Below are 15,792 nucleotides of genomic sequence, written 5' to 3'. Positions count from 1 at the left end.
TGAGTACGTATGCATATATATATATGTGTTCATGTGACATTGACTTGTCATGGCATGAACATATATATATTAGACCTGTCCAAAAAAAAAGAATTTTTTTTTTTGTACCCTCCTGAGGTCTAAATTTGTTCTTTATGATGACACAAAAAAAAAAATAAAAAAAATTTTTTTTTAGGATTTTTTTTGAGCCTGCTCATCGGGTTTTTGTATTTCCCATTTGATTAACACGCGCGCGTATGGCTGTATATCTTTGACTTTGCATAACTCAGTCAGTTTTAATCCTAGAAAGTTGATATTAGTCTCATTTTGTAGCTTATGAAAATACCTTCAAATTGTCACTGTACATTTTTTTGTACTTTTTTTTTTTTCGTCTCAAAAAACGCTTGAAAATCATGATTTGCAATTTAACTGCTAAACATATTTTATTTAACATAAAAATTTTTTTCTTTATCAAGCTCACTAATTTTATACTTTCGAATAATAATACTTACCCTACTAATAATAATAATGAAATACGTTTACAAGTTAAATTGCATATACCTATAAAGTCATGATTTTTGAGGTTTTCTTGAAACAAAACTATTAACAGTACAAAAAAATGTATAGTGACAATTTAAAGGTATTTTTATGAGCTAAAAAACGAGACTAATATCAACTCTCTAGGATTAAAACTGACTGAGTTATGCAAAGTCAAAGATATACAGCCATACGCGCGCGTGTTAATCAAATGGGAAATACAAAAACCCGATGAGCAGGCTCAAAAAAAATCCTAAAAAAAAAATTTTTTTATTTTTTTTTTTGTGTCATCGAAAAGAACAAATTTAGACCTCAGGAGGGTACAAAAAAAAAAATTCTTTTTTTTTGGACAGGTCTAATATATATATATCATGTGTAGGCCAGGCATGCATGTGTATATAGGTGTATGCTTTGGAATTTTATGATGCTTACAGCTGTTATATCTCGAGCAGACTGAAGGGGTGTGGTCAATGCTCTTTTTCTTTTCTTTTTTTTCTTCTTGTCTTGTTGTACATCGGCATAGGGTTATATTTGTTTCATCGGTGCATTCGTGTCATGGAGGAGTACTCGAAGGCCAAGAGTACCCAAATTGTTGTTACATTTTTATGTTTTCATGGTGTACATATATGTTTCAACATTTGCTTGTGTTCCTTTTAATTTCATCGTTGTTAAATTAGGTCAATGGTTTTAAACAGGGAACTACATTTGACAATTTTTCAACAGGGAGAAGATCAAGTACGAGTCCTAGTGGAGAGGCTCACACCTCGGCATCCAGTACTGCTGACAACAGCATTAGTGGACTCTCTTGATCGCTGGGGTAGGGTTGTCACTATCCGAGCATTGCTGGATCAAGGGTCTGAGACGTCACTGGTTACTGAGGAATTAGCAAACCGTCTAGGACTCAACAGATCATCAGCATGCCTTGCAGTGGTTGGCATTGGCCAAAATTCCATGCAAGCTAGGGGAGAAATTATAATCACTGTGATCTCCAGGGTTTCACCATATCGCCGAGCTGTTTCAGCTTTAATTATGCCAAGGCTCACTGGGTTGTTACCATCGGCAGCCATTAAGGGGCAGCAATTACAAAATTGGCCTCAGATTCAACATCTGAAGCTGGCTGATCCCGAGTTTTATTTGCCAGCGCCAATTGACGCCATCCTTAGTGCTGATGTATACAGCACAGTATTAAAGGAAGGCGTCTTGAGAGGTAGAGAAGACCATCCAACAGCCCAGAGTCCAGAGCTGGGTTGGGTGTTATCTGGTAACACACCGAGCTTTGGTAGAGATATTTCTCTCATGACATCAAAGCATTACCACCAGGGCATCAATCGTCAGAGAGAAGAAGAGTTGTACCAACTTGTCAAGAAGTTTTGGCTGCAATAAAAGCAGTTTGAGTCATCAGAGTCATCAGAGCTTACAGATGACGTCTGTATGAAATATTTTATTTCAACCTATGAGAGAGATGCACACGGTCGTTTTGTGGTAAGGTACCAGTTTAAAAGGTGTGTAGACAACTTTGGTAACTCTTATGAGTTAGCCTTGAGAATGTTGCACAACCAAGAGAAGAGAATGGCTAAAAATCCAGCTCTTCAACAGGCATATTGTGACTTCATGAATGAATACGAGTCACAAGGTCACATGGTCAAAGCATCACCTGTTGAAGACCATTCTAGATGCTACTACCTACCACATCATAGTGTCATCAAAGAGTCGAGTACATCAACAAAGTTGAGAGTTGTATTTAACGGTTCGCAAAAAACAAATACTGGTGAATCTTTAAACGACAACTTGTACGAGGGTCCCAAGTTATTGAATTCTTTGGTGTCTGTACTCACACAATGGAGAGCATATCAGTATGTTTTTTCGTGTGACATACGACAAATGTTCAGACAGATCATCATCCATCCCGATGATCAAAAGTATCAAAGAATTTTTTGTAGACATACACTCGACTCACCAGTTCAGGAGTACGAATTAACAACCGTAACATATGGTACCAAACCAGCACCATTTTTGGCTTTGGCTACTTTAAAGCAACTTGAACTGGAAGAGGGAGATAGGTTCCCGTTGGTTAAATCAGCTATTTCACAAGGGTCATATATGGATGACATATATGTTGAGGCTGATAATATACAACAAGGGATTGACAAGGTGGTACAAATACAACAAATGCTTCACTCAGGTGGCTTCGAGCTGAGGAAATGGATAAGTAACTCGAGTGAGTTATTGAGTAAAATTCCAGTAGAATTTCATGAGAAATCATCCACCTCGACTAATAGTAATCAAGTTTTCAGGACACTTGGTCTCAATTGGGATACAACAGCTGATTGTTTTAGTTACATTCCAATAGTATATAAGGAACCTAAAGCAATCACTAAGAGAGTCGTTTTAGCACAAGTGGCCCAACTGTTCGATCCACTTGGTTGGATATCACCAGTCATAGTTAAGGGTAAATTATTTATGCAATCTTTATGGAAGATTAAGCTTGACTGGGATGAGCCAATTCCTGAAAATTTATTGGGTCCATGGAGAGACTTTGTCTCTCAACTGAGTCATCTATCTGAGATAAAAATACCGAGACGGTTGAATCTCACACCAACAGTTTCATCCATTGAGATTCATGGATTTGGTGACGCTTCTGATGCAGCAATTGGGGCTGTAGTGTACTTGGTGTCTATTGATACTCTTGGTGTAGCCAAGAGTAATATAATAGCATCAAAATCGAAGCTAGCACCTATTAAGGCCGAATCCAACAGCTCCAATAAAACTAGAGTAAAAGTTTCAACACCGAGATTGGAGCTGTCAGCCGCAGTGCTGTTGGTGAAATTGGTGAGAGATATTCAACAGAGTTTGGGTTGTCAGTCAGCAAAGATACACTTGTGGACTGACTCATCCATCATTTATTATTGGATCAAAGGCGACGCGAGTCGTTGGAAAACCTTTGTCCATAACAGAGTAGTATTCATACAAAATACACTCACACAGGCAACCTGGCATCATGTGCCAGGTGAGGATAATCCAGCTGATATCGTATCACGTGGTACATCATCATCACAACTGCATACAGACACGTTGTGGTGGCAGGGTCCAGCCTGGATTATCAAAAGTCAAGATTCATGGCCTGTGTTGAGTAACCCAGAGATAGACATGACTCAGGTTGAAGAAAAGCCATTAATTTGCAATGTGACGTCAACCATACGTGAAGAATTTTTGGACAACTTCTCGTCATTGGTCAAGGCTGTTACAGCAGCAGCTTTGTGGAGAAGATTTTATCAGAGTTTCTCGTTGAAATACCCTGTAAATAAATCTTCTTGGATTACATCTGAAGAACGTCAGAATGCATTGCTGGGCTTGGTAGTAAATAATCAACGGTTATATTTTCATAAAGAGATTAAACAATTATCAAAGGGTGAAACCTTGTCAAAGTCTAGTTCTTCGATAAAATTGACACCATTCCTTGATAGAGATGGTGCTTTGAGAGTCGGTGGCAGACTGAGTAAATCTCTCATGACAAGTAAAGAAAAATATCCGTTGATACTGCCAAAAGAGTCGAAACTTACTGAGCTGGTATTACATGAGTGTCATGTAAATACTTTGCATGGTAGTGCACAACTTATGTTGGCCACCTTGAGGCAACAATATTGGATTGTTGGAGGACGTTTACCAGTCAGAAGTTTCATTAATAAATGTGTTGTTTGTGTGAGACATCGAGCTGAAGCTGCACAACAGTTAATGGGTCAACTACCAGCATCAAGAGTATTGAAATCAAGGCCATTTCTCCATACAGGAGTTGATTATGCTGGTCCATTTGAACTGAAAACATGGTCAGGTAAATGCAACAGCAGCAGATCGTGGCACTAATTTTTGTGGGTGCACCAGATGTCGGTCGTTAAAACGCGTGTTTAAGGCATCCTCAAAAGAAGTAAAAAATCTGGCCAGTCTTCTAGCAAAAGAAGGTACAGATTGGAGTTTTATTCCACCTGGATCACCACATTTTGGTGGTAAATGGGAATCAGTTGTAAAGTCAGCCAAACATCACATCAAAAGAGTCATAGGTGATCATAAACTTACCTACGAGCACTTCAATACCTTTCTGACACAAGTTGAGTCTATACAAGTCTACTCAACTCTAGGCCATTGTGTCCAATGTCTGAGGATCCTGATGACCTCCAGGCATTGACACCTGCTCACTTTCTCATTGGGGAACCACTTAATGCTGTGCCTGAGCCATCAGTGTTAGATGTTCCTGACAATAGACTCAACAAGTGGCGATTGTTGAGGAAGTTTATGGAGTCATTTTGGGACAGGTGGTCGAAGGAGTACTTGCAAAAGTACTTGGTCAGGTCAAAGTGGTTAAAGACATCTCCGTGCATTAAAGTGGGTACAATGGCTTTGGTCATTGATGAGAGATTGCCACCCGGTAAATGGGCATTGGCACGAGTAACTGAAGTGTTTCCTGGAGCTGACGGATTAGTCAGGGCAGTCACTGTGAAAACACAAACTGCTGAGTATCAGAGGCCAGTGGCTAAGCTATGTGTCTTGCCAATTGAGGTCACAGATGAGGTTGACAATTAATTTGTCAAAGGGGGAAGAATGTTCACGCGAGCTCCTCTAATGTGTGTCGTCACAGAGATGACCAGTAACCACTGCGCATCTCTGTTATTCACTGTCCAATCAGCGCACACTAGAGAAACTCTCATGTCGTCACAACAACGCTCGGCTTACACCGTACGTTGCCGTAACTATTCGAGTCTCTCGTTCATCATCGAGGATCTCCGGCCAACTTCGAGTTCAACATCAAGCAAGTCTCCAAGCAGCGTTCTGGAGTCACTTGCGTTTTGGTTATTCTACAATACACACCACATTATTTTTCATCCATTTATACCTGGTGATACACACCAAGTATAATTACTTTTGAGTTATTTTCACGTTGGGCAAAAGGTATACAACCTTTTGCAGAGTATATTTATTGAGTAATATCACCCTTTTGTACATATTTTTCCCTATTAAATAAACACTAATATTAAACCACAAGTTCATCATTTCCTGTCACATTTATTTCATCCCTTTATACAGTCCACATCCTGGCGCAAACAACCTGGGATAGGCATAAAGAAAAGATTTTTTAATTTCTTCATTTTCAATTTAAAATAGGCTATTTTGGAGTTACATCACATATTTGAGTCCTCTTAAAGAAAAAATTTGTCATCTGTACCTGATTAATAATCAAAAAAAATTTTTGTCAAATACGCCCTGGTAGAAATATTTCTCCGACGTTTCTCCAACTTTTTTCCAACTTTTCTCCGCCATTTCTCCACCTCTTTACGAAAATGACCCATAGTTGGAGAAATGGCGGACAAATTTCTCCAACCTTTTTCTAGCCAAAAATTTACTCCATTTTTTTCCGACTTTTCTCCAACTTTCTTCCGACATTTCTTCAACCTGAAATTTACTCCAACTTTTTTTCAACTTCGTTCCAACTTTTCTCCAACCATGGGTCATTTTTGTAAAAAGGTGGAGATAGTTGGAAAAAAGGCGGAGAAAGTTGGAAAAAGTTGGAGAAATATTTCTACCAGGGCGTGCATACGATATCTGTTTTCTAATAATTTGACTTTTCTATTGAAAAATTATTTATTCGCATGTGATACAATATCGAGTCTTAGATAAAAGTATTTTCGATTATTTTGAATGGACATATCATGGAATTATATTAAGTCTTAGCTGTCTGTCAACCTTTTTTGCATTTTGACCACCCTCGCACGGTCTAAAAAAGTTTTTTACTACCTCTGCCGGAAGAGTGTTAGCAATTTCGGTCGAAATTTCAATAAAACGTTCTTCCGTGATTCTACAAATTGAAAAACTTTGTTAAGGGATTACCTCGGCCAAATTTCGGGGTATAGGAGAGGGGATGAAGCCTATGTTTGATACATGATGAATTTTTTATTTTTTTGATAAAACAATAGTTTTTTGAAATAATTATTGTATAATAACCTAATATTATTAATACCTGAAATATATTTTATCAACTTTTTATTTTTTAAAGATTTATTCAGAAGTTGAAAAAAATGTGTAAATCGTGCAACACCGCAAAAAAAAAAAGGTTTGGATGTACTGAGAGTGCGGTTGTGATAGAGTATGATATAGCTGCTGTGGCAGTATGTGTGTATCAATGTGGGATTTATTACTGGTGTTTTTAAACCTACGCGCCACAACATGGCGGATCACTATTCGGTGTTGCCAAGCATACATTAGAATAAAGTAGACGTCATTTATACTGCTCGATTAGATGTTTTTTTTCATACTTTAATTATTAATTATAAAAAAACTAAGTTCCAAACCTCTTTAATTTTGTTTTCATACGTTTTGTTTTGTCTCATTTTATAACCCAATAGTTTTTTTTACGATGTCATTTTGTCGATTAGAGATATCGGTATTTTAATGGACTTTTTTTTGACAAAAATCGTATTCTTCATAAGAGCCCATGTTAAAAGTTGTCAACTTTGAAAATTAATAAAAAAATAACGAGCTTTCAAACAATTACCAAAAAATTACATAAAATGTATCAGTATTTCAAGAATCTACTGTAAAAATTTCAAAGCATTCTCATTTTTAGTGCCTGACTGCGGTAATCCCTTATTTATAAATGACTATAATTTTCGAGAGTCTATTTATTGGAGTAGTTATGTTGTCACTCTGAGTGAAGTCATGATGTAGTATTATGTCGTCATTCAAGATATAGTGTAGTAATTTGTGATATAAGTTTTTTTTAATAACAAGTTATTCATTATAAATTCATATGATTTTTGATATGCTTTGAAAATAAATGTACCTTAATTCAACAATCACATAATGAACATTTTCATCATTTAATAATAATAGTAACCCGTGTTGAAATTTTTCAGTCTTAAATCATTTTTTTACTTTATTTTAGTCCTCGAATAAAGACAATCGTGTTGCATCTGCTTTGATTGTCTTCCTTTCAAAGACGGCCGTCCTGCATCATTCTAAAAAAATGCCCAACTGTATTTTCTTTATTTTTTCCAAATTCTTAAAAGTATTATTTTTTAATACGATTTTTTTTTGCGTCTTTATTGAAAAAAATTGTCTTTATTAAAGGTTGATCGTCTGTCACAGTATTTTTTTTTTATTAATTAATTTTGATCAAAAGTCCCGTGAAAAACTTGAAATACTTTACATGCAACAATTATTAAAATAATTGAGCAATAATTATATTGATGATTTAATGTAATTCATATTTATATTATTACTAACAATAATTCCCTGGTAGAAATTTGTGAGCGCCGCCCGACTTTTCATGTATAAGCATATATAAGCATATATGCTTATACAGGTTAAGTCGGGCTGAAGAGCTTTCTACTAGGGTTTATAGAAAAAAAATGCCATAGTCAATTAATTGAAATGCTATTTGCCAATAGCTTTGAGGGGAAAATTTGCCAACAGATTTTCATTTAGTTAATTATGGCAAAAATAGCAAAGGAAAGGATGTAGTCAAATAAATTAATTAGAACTTTCATAGTAATTTGAATAAATAATTTACTTTAATATAATAATAATAATAATAATATAATTAATTTTACCGTTAGGTGGCGTATGGAAAAGACCTGTTTTTTTCCTACTGCTACTGTTTAAGAAATAATTTGCAGTTCGATAGTTTATGTTTTAATAAATAATAAATTTTATTATTGATTATTTGGTTTATTAGCTATTACTCTGAATAATAAGTTTATTTTGATACGTGCTTAAATTAGACTTTTTTCTGATGTCGCGTGCTGCCGCATGGTGATAGTGAGGTTAGCAGTGTGCAAATAGTGATTTCAATGTTTTTTGGAGTGTGCAGCAGGGTTTAAGATCTAGATGTGTATGTAGATTGGAGTACTGATATTAAAATTGCATAACTAGAGCATTTATCTTTGGCTGGGCTTTGTTCTTCGATCATTTGGTTTACGGTGAATTATTATTATTATATTGGCATCAGGCGTTTTGGCTTAGTGGGGTAATATATACGTGTGAATCATGGTGGTTGGATTCTGCGCATAGCTGCATTGGTGAAGACTTTGATGGTGAATATAGTAAAGTATTGGAGGATGCAAGTTGGTCCTAACTAGTAAATTCTAGGGATTGGTTTATTTATACTGTTTGCCACAACTGAGTTTGAGCTATTACGTAGATAGTTTCATGTCAATGGTGGTTTGTTTATGTTTGTGAGATTGAGGTAACCAGAATAATGAAATCATTCAAGTCTGTTGATTAACGTTGGCTGTTGATATATTTGAATAATTCATTCTGTTGTACTGTGGTTACGTAATAATGGAGAGTAAACCGATACAGACTTCGCCAAGGCTTTTGATAAGGTATCTATGGTTCAATTGGTTAGAAGCCTTGATAATATTGGTATTCCTAATCAGATCATATCACTACTAATTTCATATTTATCAGATAAAAAAATGTTTGTTAAAATTGATAATGGACTATCAGATTCTATTGTGGCAACATCAGGTGTACCACAGGGATCAAATCTGGGTCCATTGTTATTTTTGATTTTCATAAATGATTTAATTGTGAAGTTTAAAACATCCTGTTTTTTGCAGATGATGCTGAAATTCATCTGTCAATTAGGAGTGTGTCTGATGCAAAAACATTACAATTACAATTAGATAATTTTATGATGAGTTGTAAAAATAAAAATATTAAAATTAATAAAGAGAAATTTGAGGTTGTGTCCTTTTCACGATGCAGAGAGTTGTTAATTTTTGAATATGAGATAAATGGAATTAAATTGAAAAGGTCAAGTAATAAAAGCGATTTAGGTGTAATTTTTGATAGAAAATTAAATTCTAACATACATATACAGGGAATGTTAAATACAGCATTTTGAACACTAGGTTGTATAATCAGATATGGTAAAAATTTTAAGAATATTAAGACATTGAAATGTCTTTTCAATAGTTTAGTGTATCCAAGAGCTGAGTATGCAGCATCAGTTTGGAGTCCGAGTGTTAAATATTTGCTTAAATCAATTGAAAAGCTACAAAGACGATTCATAAGAGTGCTGGCCTGGTTATTTCATATGGGTGGTTTCAAGCAAGGTTATGATAATGAATAAATGTGCAAAAGAATAAACATGGTATCGATAAAAGAAAAGAAAGACTATATTTTAGCAGCAACATGTATCAACTTAATTAATGGGCTAATAAATCGTGGGGAGTTATTAAGTAACTTGAATATAAATGTCCCAGGCCCGAGGCCAATGTGGCAGACTCCTCTACCATTTTAGAGTAATTTGGTAGTAACCAATTGGTTGAATAAAGGAATTATCTTATCTTATCTTATTTTAATTTAAAAATTTGTTCTTAAATTGATTAATTTATCTATTTATTATTATTCAACATTTAATAAATAGTTATTCCTTATGATTGCAAAAGAATTTTATTCTTTATAAATTTTTTTCTTGGTATTTTAATTTAGTAAAATGAATCGTATTAATTTTATTCGTCAAATAAATGAATAAAATACCAAGAAGAAGGAGTAGCTGAGGAATAAATGTGGCCAAAAAAATTATGTCTTCAGCAACATTAATTCGTTGAAACATAATTTTTTGGGCAACATTAATTCCTTAGCAACATCTTTTCCTTAGCTACTGCTTTTCCTTGGACATTTTTACTTATATAATAAATAAATAACATGTAGTTTCATTTTGAAAAAATAAAAATATCCAAGAAAAGCAAGCTAAGGAAAAAAGATAGTAGAAAGAAGTTTTGCCAAAAAAGTATGTTTTGAAGAATAAATGTTGCTGAAAACATAATTTTTGGCAACATTTCCTTAGCTACCTTTCATTACTACTTCTTGTCCTTGGGATTTTCATTTATTTTATAAATGAAATACATGTGAATTTATTTCTTGACAATAAAAATCTCCAAAGAAAACCAGTAGCTAAGGAAAAGATGTAGCTAAGTAATTAATGTTGCCAAAGAATTATGTTTTAAGGACATAATGTTGCTGAAAACATAATTTTTTGGCAACATTAATTCTTTTGCTACATCTTTTCTTTAGCTGCTGCTTGTCCTTGGGATTTTTATTTATTTAATGAAATAAAAACATGTAATTTTATTTGTAAAAAAAAAAAATGTCCGTCGAAAAGCAGAGGCTAAGAAAAAGATGTAGCTGGGGAATCAATGTTGCCGAATAATTATGTTTAAAGCAATTTTAATTCCTTAAAACATAATTTTTTGGGCAACAATAATTTCTTTGCTACATCTTTCCCTTAGCTACTGCTTTTCATTGGACATTTTCATATTTTTAATATAAAAATTTCATGTATGTTACTTATTAAATGAATAAAAATTTCCAAGGAAAAGCAGTAGCTAAAGGAAAAATGGAGCTAAGGAATTAATGTTGCTGAAAACATAATTTTTTCAGCCATCAATTTTTACAGCCATTTGACACAATAATGTTCTCAAACTTTGCCAATTTTTTTTTAAACCGTTAATTTAGACGAAACTATATGAATTTGATAATTTTTTGAAATTTATCTATAAACTGGAAGATATCGTCGAATTGTTACTATCTTCGCTACTGATGATATTAATCAATTAGAAGAAAATAAAATATAATATATTGATGAATGTTTCTCGCATGCAGGCGTGTAATGTTCTGTTAGTATATAAAGAAAATTATATATCCATCACTCATACGGTAATATTAAACAGATAAACAGATTTCTATAGATGATGTGTTAAACTTATGAAAATGGTATATAACTGTCGGAAATTGGGTACATAATATAATTATGCAGACAACATAACTAGGTTTTCTTTTCAATTCAAGTAATTATAGCAAAATTTGGCGAATTTTGCCAAAATTTGACAAAATTAGTTTGTCCGTAATTGTCGTAAATTGAGAAGTCCCAATTTCCTTTCAAAATTTGCCAAATTTTGACTAAATTTGACAAAATTATTTTCACCAGGGTAGCTTATGTGAAAAAAATTCCAGAATTTTTCAACTCTTTAAAATGGTCTCCCGCTTTGAGGCATAGATATAGTGGTTAGATAATCGTCGGATCGAACCCTGTTAGGATATAAATTTATGTAGAATATGGCCTTCACAAATATACAAAATAGTAAATTTAAAGTAAATCTGTTTTCTTTTTTTTCAAAATACTTCTGTTTAAAAAAACAGAATAAAACTATAGCCAACTTATTTTCGAAAAAAGAAGTTTGAATATGAAATTTTATTCTGTTTCAAATTTTTTTTTTTTTTTTTAATTTTTAAAATTTTTTAGTGTCTTTGCAAGTAAAAATTTTACTATGTGACACCAGCTAAAATTTTACAGAGAATTTTTCAACTTGTCATTATTTCTGTCTTTACTGTTTTGCTGGTACAACTAGGCCAAATTTCCGAGCAAAAACAAAAACGTTTAATAATGGAATGCACCCTTATACAAAAAAATAATTTATATATGATGTTATATTGACCAAGTCGATATGAACGTATGATAAAAAAATTTGTCATATGTCCATCGAATAAATTTGTCATATGTAACTTGACATTTTGATTTAGATTTTTTAGGCAACATGTCTGAGACAATGGTATCAGCTTCATCCACTAACTTTTGTAAATTATGATAGATTTCTATTTCTTCACTATTCTCGTCATTACTAATTTTTAACAATTTTATTAAAAACAAGTTGATGATGATTTCACATATGTATAATTTTTTTTTTCATTTTTGGTCAGTTGGCATATGGTATGTAACCTACTAGACTTGCCCGGCAGCCGCCTTTGTCGATCACAATTCTATGTTCTCATGCACAACTTTGGGTCTGTTCCGTGGCTCTTATTCTTATGAACTTCAAAATGAAGTTATGGACTAAAAAAATTGAAGCATATAATTTTTTTTTTGTTAACGGACTCCACAATGGCGTATTGCTTATTTTTATAGTCAATATAGTTTAATTCAGAAAGTCTAATGACGTGACACAGTTTAAAAGGCCAGCTCTGTAGATGAACGGATAATGCTACTGCTTCTCGCACGGAGGGACCAGGTTCACGTCCCCATGTGGATTTTTTTTTTTTCTCCAACAAAAACAATTTCTTCCCTTTTATCACCTGTTAAAATTTTACATCGCAATAAATGATTCGAACAATCTAATACTTGCAATCTTGTTTCATTACATAATCCTTCATTAACAAATAAATTTCTGATCAACATAACTACAGTGTTTTTTCTTAACCGTAATTCATGAGGAGGTAAATTTGGTGGATTCAAAGTTTCTAAAAATTCTGGTAAAAGAGTGTTAAAAATATCACTATTGTCACAGTTTTTTATACTATTTATGCTGTAATAAATTTTTTCTGTTGATTATCTAATAAATCAACAACTCTCATAGTGATATCGTCTACATCGACATTTCTTGCTGATAAAATAGCCCCCCCCCCCCACGAAAAAATATATATCCTGGATACATCCAAATGGCGTATATCCAGGATATATCCTGAAAATGCCGAAAAGAATAAAAGAGAAACGCGCTCTTGTAGCAGTATTCCTAAATATTATATGTCAAATATTAAATGGACGACAATATTAATGCTTCTTCACACCAAGTAATATCTTCAGTAGTAATAATATCGACAACTCAAATATTAAATCATAATACTTTATTATTATATACTTTAATTTATTTATTAATTTTTTCTTTATTTAATGTTACATTATAAAACGTAAATTCATAATTTATGATTAACTTATATCTGTGACAGTTTGCTTGGTGTATAATTTACTAAGAGCTTAATATGGTCCGCCTTTGAATTTTGTGCACACAATAGTCACAGAGGTTGCTACAAGAATGCGTTACTATTTTTTTCTCCAGAAATTTTTAGGATATATCCTGGATATATCCCGGATATACGCCATTTTTATATATCCAGGATATATATTTTTTCGTGGGGGCCAACTTTCTAACTTATCGTATTCTTTATTTCTTATAACTTGCCCGTAAACATCTATAGCTATATCAGCTTCACGTGGTGCTATACAATGGTCTGGCAAATTGAAATCAGAATCATTATTATTTGCAGTGCCATCGCCTACTGTTAATAAATATTTAGTGAATTCAACATCTCCTGGCCATGTTTGCATATTTCAAGTCAATGCAAACTTAGTGAAATATGGCCACAAATGACTGAATTTAATCGACAGATTAACTAACTCACCACGAGTAGCATTTTTTTTTACTGGTGGTAATTGTCTAAAATCACCACCAAGAATCAATATTTTTCCTCCAAACAGTCCATCTTTATTCATTATGTCACGCAAGATTTGATCTACAAATTCAAATGCATGTTTTGGTGACATTGGTGCTTCATCCCACATTATAACATCCATCTTTCTGCAATAATCTGCTTCCTTCGATTAAGCTTTAATAGTTAATGATGAATCACTATATAAAGCAATTGGTAATTTGAATGTTTTATGAACTATTTTTCCACGTGGTAATAAAGTTGCTGCAATACCAGTATAAGCCAAAGTAGTTAGATTTTTACTTTGACTTTGTAGTAAATGATACAAAGTTGTATAAATATAAGTTTTTCCTGATCTTTCTGGCCCATCAATAAAGAAATATTTTGATTCACTGCTATTTTCATCTACAACTCTTTTCAAAATAGTATCAACGACTGCTTTTTGTTCTTCATTAAGTATTTCATATTGTCTTGACCCAATATCTTTGTGCTATTCAAGTGAAATTTCACTATCATCATCTTTAATTTCCGTGATTTGTGGCATTGATGGAAAATTTATTAGGCTTGATCTTTCATTCTGTTATAACGTATTTATTTGTTTGTTTGGGCATTGTTTTAGAATAATCTTGGAACAGTGCATCTTTAAAATCTCCCCACAACTCTTCTGGATGGATAGGATGACAATGAAGTAAAATTCGTGTAAATAATTGTCGTAATTGGCGAGGCATCATCCAAACTTCTGCTTCATGCATGTCATTTTTCCATTCACTATCATATTCTATCAAACATATTTCATTCATTGTGGAAACATTCTGTAGATCTTTAGTATGTTTATTACGTACAGTGACATATGATTCTGGAATATCACCATCTGCTGTAGTTGAAAATACAGCTGCAACTTCGTTAACTCATTGAAAATTATACCGTCTCTGATCATGTCCTTTTTTGAAAGTGAATAGTAATTGTAATTCTAATTCGATACCATGATTCGCTGTTGTCATTAAATCTGACTCATCTTTCATCATTTGATTAGACTGTGCAAATTCGTTATGTTGTCGCATAGCAGTATCGATTGCTCTCAGAATATCTCTGTTCAATTCTCTATGAGTATTGAGTCGATAATCCACTGCTTCATTTGAATCAAGTATGAAGCGTTGACCATTAGGCGGCATTTCATTGTTAGCTGGATATAAAGAGGTATTGATTTGATAGTAAATTTGGCCTTAAATTTTAAAGCAAAATGGACCAGGCCTTCGACTTCTAAACGTGACTGAATTAGCAACGGATGATGCAAAATTTTATTTATCGATGATTAATATTTTTTATTCGATGATTTATTATTATTATTATTATTCAGCGTGATATGCAACTACTTCGGAAAAAGTTTCACTTCCCCCGCGCGTACTCGCAACACGCTAATTTTTCTTCTAAATTTGACTGTGTATACACTGTAACGAGTTTTGGCAAATGGCGGATTTGCCTGGAGACCGTCTCAATGCCAGAAACGTTTTTAAATTTGTTGGTATCGACTATTGTGGTCCATTTTTTATCAAAGAGAAAAAATTTCGTAATACAACTCGGGTATTACATGCATGACATGCATACAAATATACGTTTGCGTATTTGTATGCATGTCAGTAAAGGCCGTACACTTAAAAGTAGTAAACAATTTAACGACTGAAGGTTTTCTGGGAGCGTTGCGTCGATTCATTGCAAGACGTGGTACCCCTTCTAAAATTTATTCCGATAACGGTACGAATTTTGTCGGGGCAAACCATCAATTAAAAGAATTATATAATCCACTAAATTCTGACGAGCATAAAAGACTATTACACAATTTTGTGTCCTCACACATACCAAGAATATCTTGGAACTTCATTCCACCGTTATCACCGCATCAAGGCGGATTGTAGGAATCCACAGTAAAATTATTCAAGCATCATCTCAAACGAGTAGTGGGTGAATCACTTTTCAGTAGTGTATCAAGAAGAGTTCTAGACCAGAGGGTGGTCGAAAAAA

At 33.5% G+C, this 15,792-nt stretch overlaps 1 protein-coding gene across 1 annotated transcript; it reads left to right on the top strand.

Moving 5' to 3' along the window:
- Positions 1–2,085: 2,085 nt before the first annotated feature.
- LOC122850886 lies at positions 2,086–4,377 on the top strand. The gene has a single exon (XM_044149942.1). It carries the CDS (start codon positions 2,086–2,088, stop codon positions 4,375–4,377), a length of 2,292 nt encoding a protein of 763 aa, XP_044005877.1.
- Positions 4,378–15,792: the final 11,415 nt, after the last annotated feature.

The sequence above is a fragment of the Aphidius gifuensis genome, linkage group LG3 (assembly GCF_014905175.1).
Source record: "Aphidius gifuensis isolate YNYX2018 linkage group LG3, ASM1490517v1, whole genome shotgun sequence".
NCBI classification, from domain to species: domain Eukaryota; kingdom Metazoa; phylum Arthropoda; class Insecta; order Hymenoptera; family Braconidae; genus Aphidius; species Aphidius gifuensis.
The sequence above is the reverse complement of the archived record's forward strand: the minus strand, read 5'-3'. Positions and strand labels throughout refer to the sequence as shown.